This window comes from Muscardinus avellanarius, assembly GCF_963383645.1.
Source record: "Muscardinus avellanarius genome assembly, chromosome: 13".
In the NCBI taxonomy this organism is placed as follows: Eukaryota; Metazoa; Chordata; class Mammalia; order Rodentia; family Gliridae; genus Muscardinus; species Muscardinus avellanarius.
The window spans coordinates 6,158,740-6,174,249 of NC_137799.1; the positions used below are offsets into that span (position 1 = coordinate 6,158,740).

Genomic DNA, 15,510 nt, shown 5'->3' on the forward strand with positions numbered 1-15,510 from the left:
GAGCAGTCCGTCTGGGGGTCCGGACGAAGGCACGCTTTCTATGGGCCCTGTGCCTCGTGAACGATTATAAGTGGAACAGAGGGGTCTCCGGTCATTCTAGGGCGGGAGGCTGTTTGGCTAGGACGCTGGGTGCTCTGAGACACCGGAGATGCCCTGTGCTGGGCTCAGCCGGATCCAGCCACTCGCTGTGAGGCAGATGAGTCGTCGGCTCCAGTCGGCTCCTCCCTGGGCCGCACACGGGGCCCTGAGGTCACTTCCAAGAACCCCTCTTCAGTCCCGTCTTCAGGAGCCTGTCTTTATCCCTCCTGTTCTAAAAGCCGCTGGCGCGTTTCCAGCACAATCTCCTCCATTATTTCTGGCTTTAAGATGTCTTTGATCTGAAAAAGATATGCAGAAGATAGGTGTGCTGCAAAGAAACCAACCATGAGCAGCTCACCTAGCCAGTCAAAACTCTGAAACGGCATGGCTAACAAACAACTTCTGTTCCTTTATCAGAAACTAAGCGCTGTGGAATATGACCCGCCAGAGCCACCTTATTAAATTAGTAAGATTCCCTGGGATACAGCTGACTGGAAAGAAGGTATTATCCTCACATTCATTAAAAAGACAGCCAAAATCCAGGCGTAGTGGCACACACTTGTAATCCCAGTACTTGGGAGTCTGAGACAGGAGGACTGCAGGTTTGTAGCCAGCCTCAGCTACTTAGTGAGGCCCTCAGCTACTTAGTAAGATCCTATTTTGTTTTCAAAATAAAATAAATAAAAAAATAGGGCTGAAGGTGTAGCTCAGAGGTAGAATGCCCCTGGGTTCAATCCCCAGTACTGCAAAAAAGAAAAGAAAAAAAAAAAAGCTGAAATGTACAGCAGGCAGGATGAAGTCCAGAGGACTGCCATCATAAGTGCGTCTCACCTGGCACCTGCACCCCAAATCTTCAGCCTCAGAGACTGAGAAGCATCTCAGGGAATACCTGCCGCTCGCGAACGCTGTCCCCGCCAGCTCCCACTGGCGGACATGGTGAAGCTGTTGGGCCCCTGGCTGCCAACACTCAAGACCCTGCGGCAGCTCACAGCCAGGGAGGGACGGGGCGGGGAGCACCTGGTGCTGAAGGGACGCCTCGTAGCAGTACAGGATGCTCGTGTCATACAGCAGCACCCTCTGGGCGACCAGCGAGACGATGCAGTTCCGAAGCCGGGATATCACCTCTCGATCGGCGAGGGAGACAGGCTACAAGGACACGAAGGGGAAGGGAAAGGAAATGCAGAAAGGAGCCGGATAAGTAAACAGCGACAGTCGGCAACAGGAAGAGACCATTCACAACTCAGACAGTATCGCTCCACAAACAGCTAACTCGAGGGAGATTGAAGACAGTAGCTGTGTGTGTGCATGTGGCACTGGAGAGGGAGCCCAGGGGCATTCTAACTCCAACTACAGCCCGGTGCTTTTTAGTTTTTGAGACTATGTTACTGAGGGTCTCACTACATTGCTAAGTCTGTCCTTGAACCTGTGAGCCTCCTGTCTTGGCCAGGATCCTAAGTATTGAGACTACAGGCACCACACTGGGCTAGAGGGTGGCTTCGTCAATGGCTCTTTGGCTGTTACCCTGCACCTTTGCCATCTCCCAACAAATAGCAAATCAGTCACTAAATTCATCTCTTCAGGAAAAATAAGGCAATTCAATGTTCACAAACACGCCTCAGTGGAAATTCAAACTGTGTACGGTAACATGTAGTCACGCATCACACAGTAATTTTCAGCCATCAACAGACCATATATGTGACAGTGATCCCCTAAGACTAAACCACTTAGTGATGTAGCGTCTATCATAAAGTCTTCTAAGTCTATGATATTCAAAACAAAATAGGGAAGCTGGGCGTGATGACGCACACTTATAATCCCCCTGCTTGGGAGGATGAAACAGGAGGGTCGCAGGCTCACAGCCAGCCTCAGCAAATGAGTGAGGCCCTGTTTCAAAATAAAAGAATAAAATAGGGCCAGAGGTATAGCTCAGAGGTAGAATGCCCCTGGGCACAATCCCCAGTACCGGGAAAAAAAACGGGCTGGGGATGTAACTCAGTGATAGCGGTCTTGCCTAGCACGCGCGAGGCCCTAGGCTCAGTCCTCAGCACTGCAAAGCGTCCACCAACATGGCCAAGTCTCCTGCCACCAGCAGCACACCAGCGGCGGCGCCATGCCCGCTCACCTCCAGGTTGGCAGTGAAGCCCCCCGCTTCCTCGTCCTTGTGCTCGGGCGTCGGGTAGATCCAGATGAAGCCGTTGTTCCCCAGGATGACCGAGGCGCCGCACGGCAGGTCATGGAAGTGGGTCTTCTGCCGTTTCACCAGGGAGGGGGAGACCTGGACCAAAACGCCCTGCCCTAGCTAAAGAAACAGACCCCTGGCCAGGTCACTGCGGGGTCATCAACAAGACACACGAAACAAATCACAGAATCCACCCCAGTCATACCCAAGTCAGTGATCTCCCGTTAGCAACCGCCGTCACCTACGGGCCCAACAGAGTGCGCACTTTTTTCCTTTCCCTTTATTTTGCAATACTAGGGATGGAACCCAGGGGCATTCTACCTCTAAGCTACACCCCTGCCCTATTTTTTATTCTTTATTTTGAAACAGGGTCTCACTGAGTTTCAGAGGACCTCACTAAGTAGCTGAGGCTGGCTGCAAACCTGGCTCCTCCTGTCTCAGCCTCCCGAGTGCTGGATTACAAGCGTGCGCCACCGCGGCTGGCTTCAGAGTGTGCACTTTTGCAGAAGACACTCCTGGATCCATCCATCCCAAAACAATCCCCTAAATACTGCCACTTCACTTTGCAGTCACCGTCACGCTCTAATCCAGGCAGGTTGCGCCAGTTGGTAAGCCAGAGCCAACAAGGAGCCGCCCACCAGCCATAGGAGCCGCCTGCTCCACAAGCCTAGCTCGGACCCTAACTGCAGGACATGCGCGGGCAGGACATGCGCGCCACTGGACTGGCCAAAAGCTGGGTGCAGAGCCACGCCTGGTCCTGGCAGGATGGCTCTCGGTCCGGTCTGCCCAGGCTCAGCACACTTTGTGCAGCGTTCCCCTCCTACTTCAAGGGGGTGAACATGGGTGGCTGCAGGCACTCCATCAAGGGAAGGGGATTCTGCTCCACTCAAAACAAAGGCTCTAGACAGGCATGGTGGTATACTCTTGTAATCCGAGTACTTGGGAGGCTGAGACAGGAGGATCCCAGGTTCAAGGGCAGTCTCAGCAAATAGCGAGACTCATCAACCTAGCAAGACCCTATTTCAGAAATAAAAATAAAATAGGAGCCGGGTGTGGTGGCGCACACTTGTAATCCCAGCATTCGGGAGGCTGAGACAGGAGGATCACGGTTCGCGGACAGCCTCAGCTACTTAGTGAGGCCCTTTGCAACTTAGTGAGACCCTGTTTCAAAATAAAGAATAAAAATAGGGCAGGGGGTGTAGTTCGGAGGTCAAATGCCCCTGGGTTCCATCCCCAGACCCGCAAAAATAAAATAAAATAAAATAAAATAGGCTGCGGGTGTAGAATACCCGAGTTCAATGTCCAGTATTAAAAAAAACAAAACAAAACAAAAAAAACCACAAAGAGGTTCACTCAGAGCCAACAGAATATCAAATCATAATATGCCTGAGGAAATGCTGTCTTTAAAACACAAAGAAGCCGGGCGTGGTGGCGCACACTTGGAATCCCCACGCTTGCGAAGCGGAGATAGGAGGATCGCGCAGGTTTAAAGCCCTTAAGAGACCCTGTTTCCAAATTTTAAAAAGTATAAAATAGTCTGGGAGTGTAGCCCGGAGGTAGAAGGGTTTCCAGGAACCCCAGTACCACCAAAAAAAAAAAAAAAAAACAAACAAACAAAAAAAAGAGCTTGTGCAGTGTGAGGACAGCCTCAGCTACTTAGTGAGGCCCTCTGCAACTCAGTGAGACCCTGTTTCAAAATAAAGACTAAAAAAATAGGACTAGGGGGTGTAGCTCGGAGGTAGAATGCCCCTAGGTTCCATCCCCAGTACTGCATAAAAATAAATAAAATAAGACACAAATAGCCTCAGTTCTCATACAAGCAGTAAAATTTCATTTAGAGGGTTTTTATGTAACCTCATACAAGAGAAACAAGGACATTTACCAGCAATAATCCACTCTACCTTTTTTTGTGTGTGGCACTGGAAACTGAACGCAGGGGCATTCAACCTCTGAACTACCACCACTGCCCTATTTTTTATTTTTTATTTTGAAACAGGGCCTCACTGAGTTGCAAACGGCCTCACTAAGTAACTGAGGCTGTCCATGCGGTCTCAGCCTCCCAAATGCTGAGTGCGCGCCACCACGCCCGGCTTATAATCCACAACTGGACGACTGATCATAGACTCGGGGCCAAGTTGGCTGTGTCACAGCCTGTCTCCCATATTCCAAGCAGAGCCCTTGGCCCGGTCCCTGGAGGAATCAGAGACATCAGAGCCCACTGGCCCCAGGTAGAGGGGCTCTTCTGCCAGTACAGCTCCTCAGGAGGAAAAAGATAAAAGTCATCACCCCTCATGACGGCAACGACCCGTGCAAAGCCTGCATTCCTCCCGCAAAACTCTGGGAGCACTGTCAGGCTGGGAGATGCCAGCTGTCAGCACCAACTACAGGGGCTCTGCAGGTCAGTGTGCCATGGAGCTACGGGGCTTTGGAAATGGACTCGAAGTCTCAGTCAGCAAACAGGAGTAGCAAGAGCCCCACTTACTTTTCCGTATTTCAGACTCCTCGTGTGCAAAGAAACAGCTCCATCCGAGAACACCGCCTGGACCTCGGCCTGGCCAGGGCGATGAAGGAACAAACAGCAGCCGCACAGTTACTGGCCTCCCTGCCCCAGGCTCCCTCTGTCCCAGCCAGCCCGCCCTGGGTGTCTTAGGTGGACCCGGGGGACTTGACTGCGACCTCGCTTCTCCCCTTGGCTGACATGAACATGAACAGTGCCTTTCCTGTCTCTTGGGATAAAAGTTAACACCATTAGGAAAACCTGAGTCTAGCCTACAGCACCCGCCACCGTGAGCTACAAGAAGCAAAGAAATGAACTGCAAAGCCAGGCACGGTGGCACCTGCCTGTAATCCCAACACCTGGGAGACTAAAAAAGGAGGATTGGAGGCTTGAGGCCAACTTAGTAAGACTCTCAGCAATTTAGTGAGGTTCCTTTTCAAATAAAGGGCTGGGGCTGAAGCCCGGCGTGGCGGCGCAGTGAGCCTGGGGTTGTGGCACATACCTATAATCCCAGTAACTGAAGGCTGAGATCGGAGGATTATAGGTTTGAGGACGGCCTCAGCAACTTGGAGAGGCTCTCAGCAGCCTAATGAAAGCCTGTTGCAAAGAAAAACAAAATTTAGCTGGGCATGAGGGCGCACGCTCGTGATCCCAGGGCTTGGGAGGCCAAGACCGGAGGACCGCAGGTTTGCGGCCAGCCTCAGCTACTTAGTGAGGCCCTCCACAACTCAGTTTCCAAATAAAGAATAAAAAATAGGGCTGTGGGTGTAGCTCAGAGGTAGAATGCCTCTGGGTTCAATACTCAGTACCACAAAATAAATAAGTAAATAAACAAATAAACAAATAAACAAATAAACAAATAAAAAAGGACTGGAGATACAGCTCAGAGGTAGAATGCCTCTGGGTTCAATCCCCAGTACCAAAAAAACAAAAACAAAAAAGTCACTCAGCAGCAGGCTGAACACGAGCTGGGCATCCTCCTGTGCAGCAGAGCCCTGGACACTGACCCAGGCCTCGGACCCCTGCAGGGCCACAGGCTCCTCCCGGCCAGCCCCACGGGGCAGCAGGGAGGCAGGGACAAGGCGCAGGATACACTGATGAGGTCCCCTTCCTGCAAGAAGCCTCTCATGGCAAGCTCATCTTCCGCAGACCTCCTCCTCTGAAATACAGAGAAACGGCCACGTTACCTCAGCCAGATGGTGAGAAGTCACCCTCCCTTCGCTTCCTGAGATCCCTGAAGCCAAGCAGGATGCTGACAACTGTGGCGAGAGGGGCACTCGAGGGGAGCAAGGGTGGCACCATGGCTTCCCGTCTGCAAGGACCTCCTGCCCCACCCCCACTTCTCTGGGTAACATTCACCCGACCTGCCTAGTGCTGGAACCCCTCGCACCCCACCCTTCTCCACACTTGCGCTTCGTGGCCACCAGCCTCCTGTTGGCTCTGTTTCTGCTCACACGTGTCCCTTCACCTCAGATCCCCTGGCCTCCTGAATTCTCCCCATCCTGCCTCCGGCGCGTCTTCCCTGGGCCTCTCAGGCCGACACTGGCCACTCTTTACGCCAGCTCAGTGTTCTGCAGCCAGGGGTGTGGCTCCACGATCCCTGCCTGCCTAAGAGTGCGTTGGGGCCTCGAGCTGGCGTCCCCACAGGACCTAGCACGGCGCGCCGCTCTATAAACTGGACTGACCGTGGTGCTGGCCAAAGGCTGCAGCCTACTTACTGTCACTCTGCCATTCGATTCACAAAAAACTAAAGACAGCTTTTCAAGGAACACCTTCACTATGCACAGCTGATACACCCAGAAAAGGAAAATCATTAGCCCCAAGATCTAAGAGCTTCCCTCCCCACTCTCTTCCAGGATCCCGGCCCATGGGTGTTTCTGAGCTTTCCACACGCCAGCTCCTACAAGGGCCTGGTGGAAAGCCTATGTGCACCCAGGCAGCAAACCCCATGACAAAGTCGCAGGGCGATCTCAGAAGGAGCAAGGCCCCACCTCTCTCGGTAGCCAGCTGCACAGCTGCAGGCCCCAGCCGCAGCCCTTACCAGCTCTCCTCCAGGGAGGTTCATGGACGAGAGAAGCAACACCGAGTCCAGCCTGGAGTTGGTCTCCACCTTCCACCTCTTCTGCTGAACCTACAAACAGAAAGTCCCCACCTGCACACACACTCCGGGGGCAAGAGCTCGCCTGCGAAGTGGCCAGCGGTGCCACACATGACAAGCCAGAGGCCACGCAGCAGCCAAATGCGATGAAGACTTTTTTATATAACTACACGTAGAATAACTCTTCCACCCCTTAAGTCACCAGTGTGCCTTTACTTTGTAAACATCGACCTGCCATTGACTTTACCTCTGTGATTCTCCCCACCACAATGTCTCCTACTTCACCATTATACCTGAAAGATAAAACAAAAGGTCACCCGTCAATGAACAGCCTTCCTTATAAGACCAAGCACCACTTGGGATTCTGGTTAAACTTGATAAAGGACCACACTGGGCAGATCCACATAACTATGCCGATTGCACTGATTTTCGGGAATTGGCAACCTTAACCATAACCGCGTACACAAGCTTCAGGGACTGTCCTTAAACCACTCACTGCAAACACTTCTTTTACCCTGAAACCCGTCTTGCTGGATTACGTGACAGTGGGAAGCAGGGAGCCTTTTCCTGTAGAACATGAGTGAGTTCCGCACCAGCCGAAGGAGAAAGGAGACTCTGAGACGTCACCTTCCAAGGGGCTCGCGCTCCCGCTGTGCCCAGCCACCTCTGCTCGGTGCTTGTCCTGCGTCTAAGGATGAAGGGCTCCACGCCGAGGCCCGGGCCTGGATCACTCTCTCACTTACTCATGAGCTCATCCAATTTAACCGCTGCCCCCCACCACCTAGAAGACTCATGGGCGTTTCCAAAGGAACAGGCACCCTCTCCTCTCCCATAGCAAACCGAGCCTCCTCAGTCCTCCCAGTGCGCTGAATGGTGATTCTGCCCCTCCCCTGTTGCCCAGGCCAAAAACCTTGGGAGAGTCCCCTTGACTCCCTTCCCCTCTCTCTCAAGAACAGCACCAAAGCCTGTTGGCTCTACCCTTTAAAATATATGCCAGAAATAAGTCTGGAAGTACAAACCAGGAGGAAAGAAGTAAAACTATCTCTATTCACAGATAACAAATGGTCCTGTACATAGAAAATCCCAATATACGGTCCTACATATACAAAATCCAATACCCCTTCATGATTTAAAACAAAAACTCAGAAAACAAAATGCAGAAATCCAGTCACAACTCCCCACTTCCACGCTGCCACCTTAGCCTAAGCTGCCACCATGTCAAAGGAGGGCTACGACCCCCTAATCCATCTCCCGCAGCTCCTCGTGTCCCCTCAACCACCCCGGAGGCCAGAGGGATCCAGTTCAAGCCTCAGTCAAGCCACGTCTGTGGTCCCAGCTGCTAGGGAGGCTGAGGTGGGTGGGATGCTTCAATCTTCAAGTTCACAACCAGCCTGGGCAACGCCACAAGACCCCATCTCAAAGAACCCTGTCCCAGGGGCTTCCCAGCCACACAGAAGGATCACCATGGCTACCAAGCAAGCCAACCACCAGCCGCCTCGGCCTACTCTGTTCCAGGCGCGGCCTCCCTTCTGGGGGCCAACCTTTGCAGGCTGCTTGGGTGTCCTAGCCCCAGCTCACTGAGTTCTACTCAAGTCCCCGGCTGGGTCCTGCTTTTATCTTCACGGTGCAGAGGAGGCAACCAAGGAGTGGAGAAGTCGGGTGCACGGAGAAACCTCTGCTCTGCAGCCCGCACTAATCTCTACCACCCTTCCTTTAGTCACGTTCAAAATTGCAGACCCCTAGCAGGCCAGGGCGGGCTGCACAACATGGGGACTGACACAGAGAACACACACTTTCTGTTCTCACCTGGTGTTCAGCGCTTTCACACAGATCAACTTGTTCACCCTCTCCACAGAGCCAGCCACAGAGGCAATGAGCTTGTCTTCCCCCATATACGTTCCGTGACCCCTGTTGCAAGACAGGACACAGAGAAGGGACAACAGTGTTACAAATGAAGTGACCTCTCATCTAAAGACTAGGATACAGAAAAGGATAACACCTGAAGTAACCTCTCTCATCAACAGACAAGGATAACACTGTAACACCTCAAGTAACCTCTCATCAAAAACAATGTGTCGCCTCGGTGTCAGTACACTCAGGCTTGTAATCCCGGTACTTGGGAGGCCGAGACCCCTCACTTAGTGAGGCCCTCAGCAATTTAGCGAGACCCTCCATAACTTACTGAGACGCTCTTTCAAAATAAAGAATGCTCCTGGGGTCAATCCCCAGTACTGCAAAACAAAAACAGTGTGTTAAACGGCGCATGATGACAGGATGATGGCACGGGTTCGAAGCCAGCCTCAGCTACTTAGTGAGACCCTGTTTCCAAATAAAGTATAATAGATAAAGTATAATAGGTCTGGGAATGTAGCCTGGAGGTAGAAAAGCCCCTGGGTTCCACCCCCAGTACCCCCCCACACACACACACTACAACTGCTGTTTATGGTGATATAACTGTGGGTTTTGCTTCTTTTTTTACATTATTACATCATTTAGTCCTAAATACCTTAATAATATTTATTGTTAACATCACTATCTTACAGATGAGGGAACCGATGTTGGAGAAAGAATACAGCGAATGATAATAGGAACTTCAGAAAGACAGGCAGGCCTCCAACCCCGACGCTGAACGCAGAGCCGCCCGCTGGGACTACCTCACACAGTCCTGCCCTGACACGCAAAGTTTACGTAACTGGGGTCTGGAGTATATGGTGTTCCGTGCACTGTATATACACCTTCCCGAGTCCGAATAATTACTAGTTTCGAAACGGATCTGCCTCGGAGCGAGGAGGCTGCCAGGTCCGGAGCACCCCCAGTCCCTGAGGGAGCGGAAACCCGTAAAATCGGCCCCGCTCCTCATCTCCTTCGGTTCCCCCCCTGCCGAGGAAGGCTCAAAAATCTGGGCTTCGGGCAAAGGACCCCAAGTCAGGGCCTGACCTGGACGGCGCAAGAGAACAGTTATCTGACGGGGTGCGCACGCTTTGGAGAGGTGCTGGGGGGCTGAGGCCGACGCAGGCGGGGACACACAAGATGCGGGGGACGAAGCAGGAACCCAGACCACAGGGCCGCTCAGGGGCCGGGCCCCGTCCCTCCCGCGGGACGGCTCTCGGGCGGCCGGCCACGTGCAGAGCCGCGGCCGCCCCCTGCGGCCCGCGCCCCCAGCCCCACGTACCGCATGAAGCCCGTGTCGGTGGTGATCGTGTCCCCCGGCACCACCAGGTGCTTCTTAGTGTCGCGGCCCAGGCTCTCACTAAGGGGCTTGCGGGCCACTGGGAGCCTCATCTCCATCGCCATCTTGGCGCCAATGACTCGCGCAGGCGCAGCTCGGCCGGACGCAGCCGCTCGGGGGCGGGGCCCGGGGGCGGCCGCCAATGGGAGCTCACGGCCTGGCGGCCATGTTGACTATTGGCAGCCGTGGTCGCTGGGAGGGCGGAGCTGCCCTGCTTCCTCTGCCCAGCGAACACCTGTGGGCTGACTCTAAGGTAGCCGGGCGCTGGCGGTTATACCCAAACTGCCCCATACTCTTCGTCCCGTCCCCCCCCCCTCTGGGGCTAGAGACTTTGGGGAAATGGATCTCTGAGTTTCTGTCCAACTCTAAAGCTCTATAATCTGTTATTTTTGTACAAGAGAGAGTAGGAGGGTCGTGCAGTGAGATCTACAGAAAACATCATTTGAACAAAAAACTGCCCACTGCATTCTGCTCCCAGTAGCTGTGATGTAGGATAGAAGAAATAAGTAGGTAGAAAGGAGACAGGAAGGAAATGTAAAAATATAACTTTAATATAAGAACCTGGAGCTGAAGTGCCTCAGCCTCTGGTCCACAACCCAGTTCTTTCCCAGGCCCGACTCTACCATAAATTCTTGGGACACCTGTAGATCCTAGAGTTAACAATATTTCCAAGAAAACCTATAATTTAGGATATCCCAGCTTATCCGTCAGTCAACTAATGAGGACCCCAATCAACCCAAGATCGTCCACCCTCAGGCTGCCAGACCACCTGCCCACCATAAACAGCCTTGGGACTACGGGACTGAGCTCATCCTCACACACCTTCTCTAGCCCACCCCTATAAGAAGAGAACCCTGAACTCTCCAAAGTGCCCTCCTCATCTTGAGGGGCCCGCATTCTCTCTTGAATGTGTACTTCCTCCCCTTTTCCCCAATAAACCTCTGTCCATGTCTCTAACTGGCGCGTGCTCAAATTCTTTTCTGTCACGTTAGCCAAGGACCCTGCAGACCCCGAGTTCCTGAGCCGAGAGCTCACCCCAACAACTGCACTGTTCTGCGTTACAGCAGCCGTGTCTTTCCAGCCATCGCCCACGCCCGAGCAGCGCTCCAGTCACCTCTCCCGGGTCCTGTTCTTTCTCATAATGACCTCGTCTAAGGAAGCCAATTCACACTAACATTTGGGGGGGGGGCGGGGGGGAGGGGATGACAGTCCAAGAAAGCCGGCCAGACCACAAATATATATGGGTATATTTGGTAAAGGGGTCAAGTCCACGCGAATTGCCAAGATCTTCGCTTGCATATATCCCCACAGCAAACTCGGCACTCTCCGTGTGCAGGGCACGGGTCTAAAGATTCAGCAGAAGCCAGGCTTGGTGGCGCCCGCTTGTAATCCCAGCATTCATTCAGGAGGCTGAAACAGGAGGATCGCGGTTCAGGGACAGCCTACTTAGTGAGGCCTTTTGCAACTCAGTGAGACCCTGTTTCAAAATAAAGAATAAAAAATAGGGCTGGGGGTGTAGCTTGTAGAATGCCCCTTTGTTCCATCCCCAGTAACGAAAAATAAAATAAAATAAAATAAAGATTCAGCGGAACTGGGCGTGGTGGCCCATGCTTGTAATTCCAGCATTCGGGAGGCTGAGACAGGAGAATCGCGGTAGCTCGAGGCCAGCCTCAGCCACTACCTACTGAGGCCCTTCACAACTCAATGAGACCCTGTTTCAAAATGATAATAATAATAATAATAATAATAATAATAAAATAGGACTGGAGCATAGCTCGGAGGTAGAATGTCCCTGGGTTTCAACCCCAGTACTGCCAAAAAATAATTTAAAAAATAATTAGCACTGGATAGACAGATGTTTGTGGCTTTACCTGCTCCTTTTTTTTATTATTTATTTTTGGTGCTGGGGATTGAACCCAGGGACATTCTACCTCTGGGCCTCATCCCAACCCCATTTTATCTTTGTTTGCTTGCTTGCTTGCTTGTTTTGAAACAAAGTCTAAATTGCGGAAGGACTCTCTAAGTTGCTAGGCTGGCCTCGAACCTGTCTCAGACTCCCAAATATGGGATTACAAAAGTGCACGGCCATGCCCAACTATGTGCTCCTATTTAGTAGAAGCATTTCCCTGGTAAAGCAAGCCCACTGTTTCCAAGCTCCGTCTTCAGCCCTATTTTTATTTTTTATTTTAAAACACAGTCTCACTAAGTTGCTGAGGCTGTCCTTGAACCTGCAATTCCACTGTCTCAGTCTCCCAAATACTGGGATAAGAGACCTATGCCATTACACCCAGCTACAACCACACTAGTAAAGAAAGCCCACCCTCCCAGGCAGTAAAGAACATAAATGCTAGTACCCCACTTATCTTTTGGGGGGGGGGACATTCTGCCTCCGAGCTATACCCCCAGCCCTATTTTTTATTCTTTATTTTGAAACAGGGTCTCACTGAGTTGCAGAGGACCTCGCTGAGTAGCTGAGGCTGTCCGTGAACATGAACCTCCTGTCTCAGCCTCCCGAATGCTGGGGTTACAAGCCTGTGCCACCACTACCTGCTTGCCCCATCCATCTGTAAGTAAGCCGACTTGGAAGAACAGAGCCATCAAAATCCAAGAACCACCCAGCTGTTGAACCCCATTTTGGCCATAAGAGGGCGGTGGTGTCCTTTGAGCGAGCCGCGCCCAGGCGGCGGGAGCGCTAGGCCGCAGGAAGTGTCCCTAGACTTAGCTGGGGTACATCCAGAGCATCACCCAGTTTCACTCGGGGTGTGGGGGGGATAACCTTAGCCCCGCCCGTCCTCGAAGCACTCACATTCACTGAGACTATTACAGGGTTGGCGTCACAGGTACCTACGGAGGGGGGTACTGAGGACTGAACTCAAGCACACCCTCAACCCTGTTTTATCCTTTTATTTCGAAACAGGGTCTCTTAAGTTGCAGAGGGCCCCACTAAGTTGCTGAAGCTGGCCGGCAGCCTAAGATCCTCCTGTCTCAGCCTCTCAAATACTGGGATTACAGGGGTGCCACCAAGCCCCCCATAGGAGAAACAGAGGCCCCAAAGGACTAATCCACACAGCAGTCGGTAGCAAGGCCAGTGCTTGGACCAGCTGCTTTCTCCCAGAACTTGTTTACCAGGGACTTGCTTCCAGCATCTGCGGTCCTTTGCTGAGTGTTTTACAAACAAGTTACTTTTCCACAAGGTCAGCCCATCTGTGAGAGAGGCCTTCTAACTGGGGCAGGTACTCAGGGTCAATCCCAAGGGCTTTCTACATCTGACTTCTATCTTTGTATTTTTTTTTATTTTGAAATAGGATCTTGCTAAGTTGCTAAGGGTCTCACTAAATCGGTGAGGTTGGCCTAGGACATGCAATCATCCTGTTTCTGCCTTCTAAATTCTGGGGTTACAGGTGTGGGCTTCAGCGCCCAGTGGCCTTGCTATTCTCCATGATAATTTGGGGCCACTAAGTCCCCAAAACAGACTTGCTGCTGGGACTACAATCCAAGACTCTGAATTCCCTCCCAGTTCCTCTCTCTGCCCCACCACAAAGGAGTGGGCACCAGAAACAGCTGTCCTGCCCGGGGGGGAGGTGCTTGTCAAACTTGGAGTTCTGAGCCCAGATTCAGGCACGGAGGCCCTTCAAAGGTGAGGTCCACGAGTCTATGAGTGTGCGTTTCCATTTCTTAGCTGATTTCTTTTCTTTTCATGGTACAGGGCCATTGTACCCCAGCCTGAATTTATTTATTTATTTATTTATTTATTCATTCATTCATTCATTTGTATGGTACTGGGAATACTGTACTGAGGCAGGATGATCACAGGTTCAAGAACAGCCTCAACACACAACCTAGTGAGACCCTGTTTCAAAGTAAAAAATAAGATCAAAGCCGTATGCCTCTAATCCTAGTTCTTGGGAGGCTGAGACAGGAGGATGGCAGGTTCGCAGCCAGCCTCAGAAACTTAGTGAGACCCTGTTTGCAAATAAAAAATAAATAAATAAAATAGGTCTGAAGGTATATCTTTTTTTTTTTTTTTTTTTGGTAGTGGTACTGGGGGTGGAACCCAGGGGCTTTTCTACCTCCAGGCTACACTGCAAGACCTATTTTATACTTTATTTGCAAACAAGGTCTCACTAAGTTGCTGAGAGCCTCACTAAGTAGCTGAGGCTGGCTTCGAACCAGTGCGATCCTCCTCTCAGCCCCCCAAGCGCGGAGATTACAAGCGTGCGCCACCACGCTCAGCTTAGGAGGTGCATCTTTGAGGTAGAATGCCGCTGGGTTCAGTACTACAAAAAAAAAAAAAAAAGGGAATAAATGAAGGCGTTTTGCTAGGTTGAAGATAGAAGGTCAACAGTACCGCATACTTGTGGGATGTGCAGAAACCCCTTTGGGCTGAATCCACTGGCTGAGCAGGGGTGACAGATCACTTCCGGGGCCAGACAGCAGAGGTGGGACCTGCCTGGCACTCCCTGGCTGAGTGCCCCGGGCAAGCCAGCCACTCCCTCCACATCTCAGTTTTCTCACACTTCAAATGCGCATTAAATAAAGGAGCATCAGGGAGAAAGGAGGGAAGAGCCTGAGCTCCTGAGTGTGCAGGGATCATTCCCAGAATGCTCGGGCTGAAATCCCTTAGCACAGGGCTGACTCACAGAAACTGCTTGGAAGGCTTGCATGGCTTCTTCCCCGGGCGTCCTCTGGAAGGGACCTGAGGCTTCCGCTGGAAATGCCGCCAAGCGAGAGGTCGGGTTTTCAGCACAGCCTCCCCTCCCGGGTGCAAACTCCTGAGGACCAGGGTTCAGCTCTCCTCCTTGTATCCCAGGGCCCCCGGCACCCACAGCAGGTCAGCCCACACGCCTGCGACCTGGGGCTGCAATTATGGCACACTGCCACCAGGGGGGTTCTGGAGCCTCTGAGATCTGTTGGCACAACTTCTCAGAAAGATCTGTAGACAATAAATTGGACTTTTGTTACAGTGCCCTGCATTTGAGTTATCTGGAGTCAGCCTCCCATGGGCCCTTCTTGAGGAAGTCAGCAGTACTCTCTGGGAGAGTCGACATGCAGGACAGCGCGGGGGGCATTTAATTCCACGTTACCCATAAGCACCCAGAAAGAAGGGGTTTCAAGAAAGAGGGGTTTGGTGGAGAGGATGAGAGGCCTGTGGTAGAGGAGGGGAATGCAGAGGCTGGCAGAGGCATCAGAAGCCTGTGGAAGTCAGGCATGGTGGTGACGCACGCTTGTAATCCCAGTACTTGGGAGGCTGAGACAGGAGGATCGCAGGTTCTCCGCCAGCCTCAGCTACTTAGTGAGGCCCTTTGCAACTCAGTGAGATCCTGTTTCAAAATAAAGAATTTTAAAAATTAGGGCCGAGGGTGTAGCTCGGAGGTAGAATGTCCTTGGATTCCATCCCCAGTACCAGAAAAGAAAAAGAAAAAAAGGAC

At 52.0% G+C, this 15,510-nt stretch overlaps 1 protein-coding gene across 3 annotated transcripts; it reads right to left on the reverse strand.

The window, feature by feature from the left end:
• Positions 1 to 296: 296 nt before the first annotated feature.
• On the reverse strand, positions 297 to 10,149 carry EXOSC2 (exosome component 2; the record flags this gene model as incomplete). 3 transcript variants are annotated; one of them, XM_080709146.1, is made up of 9 exons in its annotated part: positions 297 to 377; positions 1,096 to 1,224; positions 2,201 to 2,377; positions 4,740 to 4,808; positions 5,848 to 5,913; positions 6,796 to 6,885; positions 7,100 to 7,145; positions 8,659 to 8,760; positions 10,025 to 10,149. In XM_080709146.1, 9 exons carry the CDS (start codon positions 10,144 to 10,146, stop codon positions 297 to 299), a joined length of 882 nt encoding a protein of 293 aa, XP_080565272.1. The 3 variants fall into 3 exon arrangements, with proteins under 3 accessions (XP_080565272.1, XP_080565271.1, XP_080565270.1); XM_080709145.1 differs by lacking the exon at positions 6,796 to 6,885 and having other exon boundaries at positions 10,025 to 10,146; XM_080709144.1 differs by lacking the exon at positions 4,740 to 4,808 and having other exon boundaries at positions 2,201 to 2,368; positions 10,025 to 10,146.
• Between the last annotated feature and the right edge of the window lie 5,361 nt (positions 10,150 to 15,510).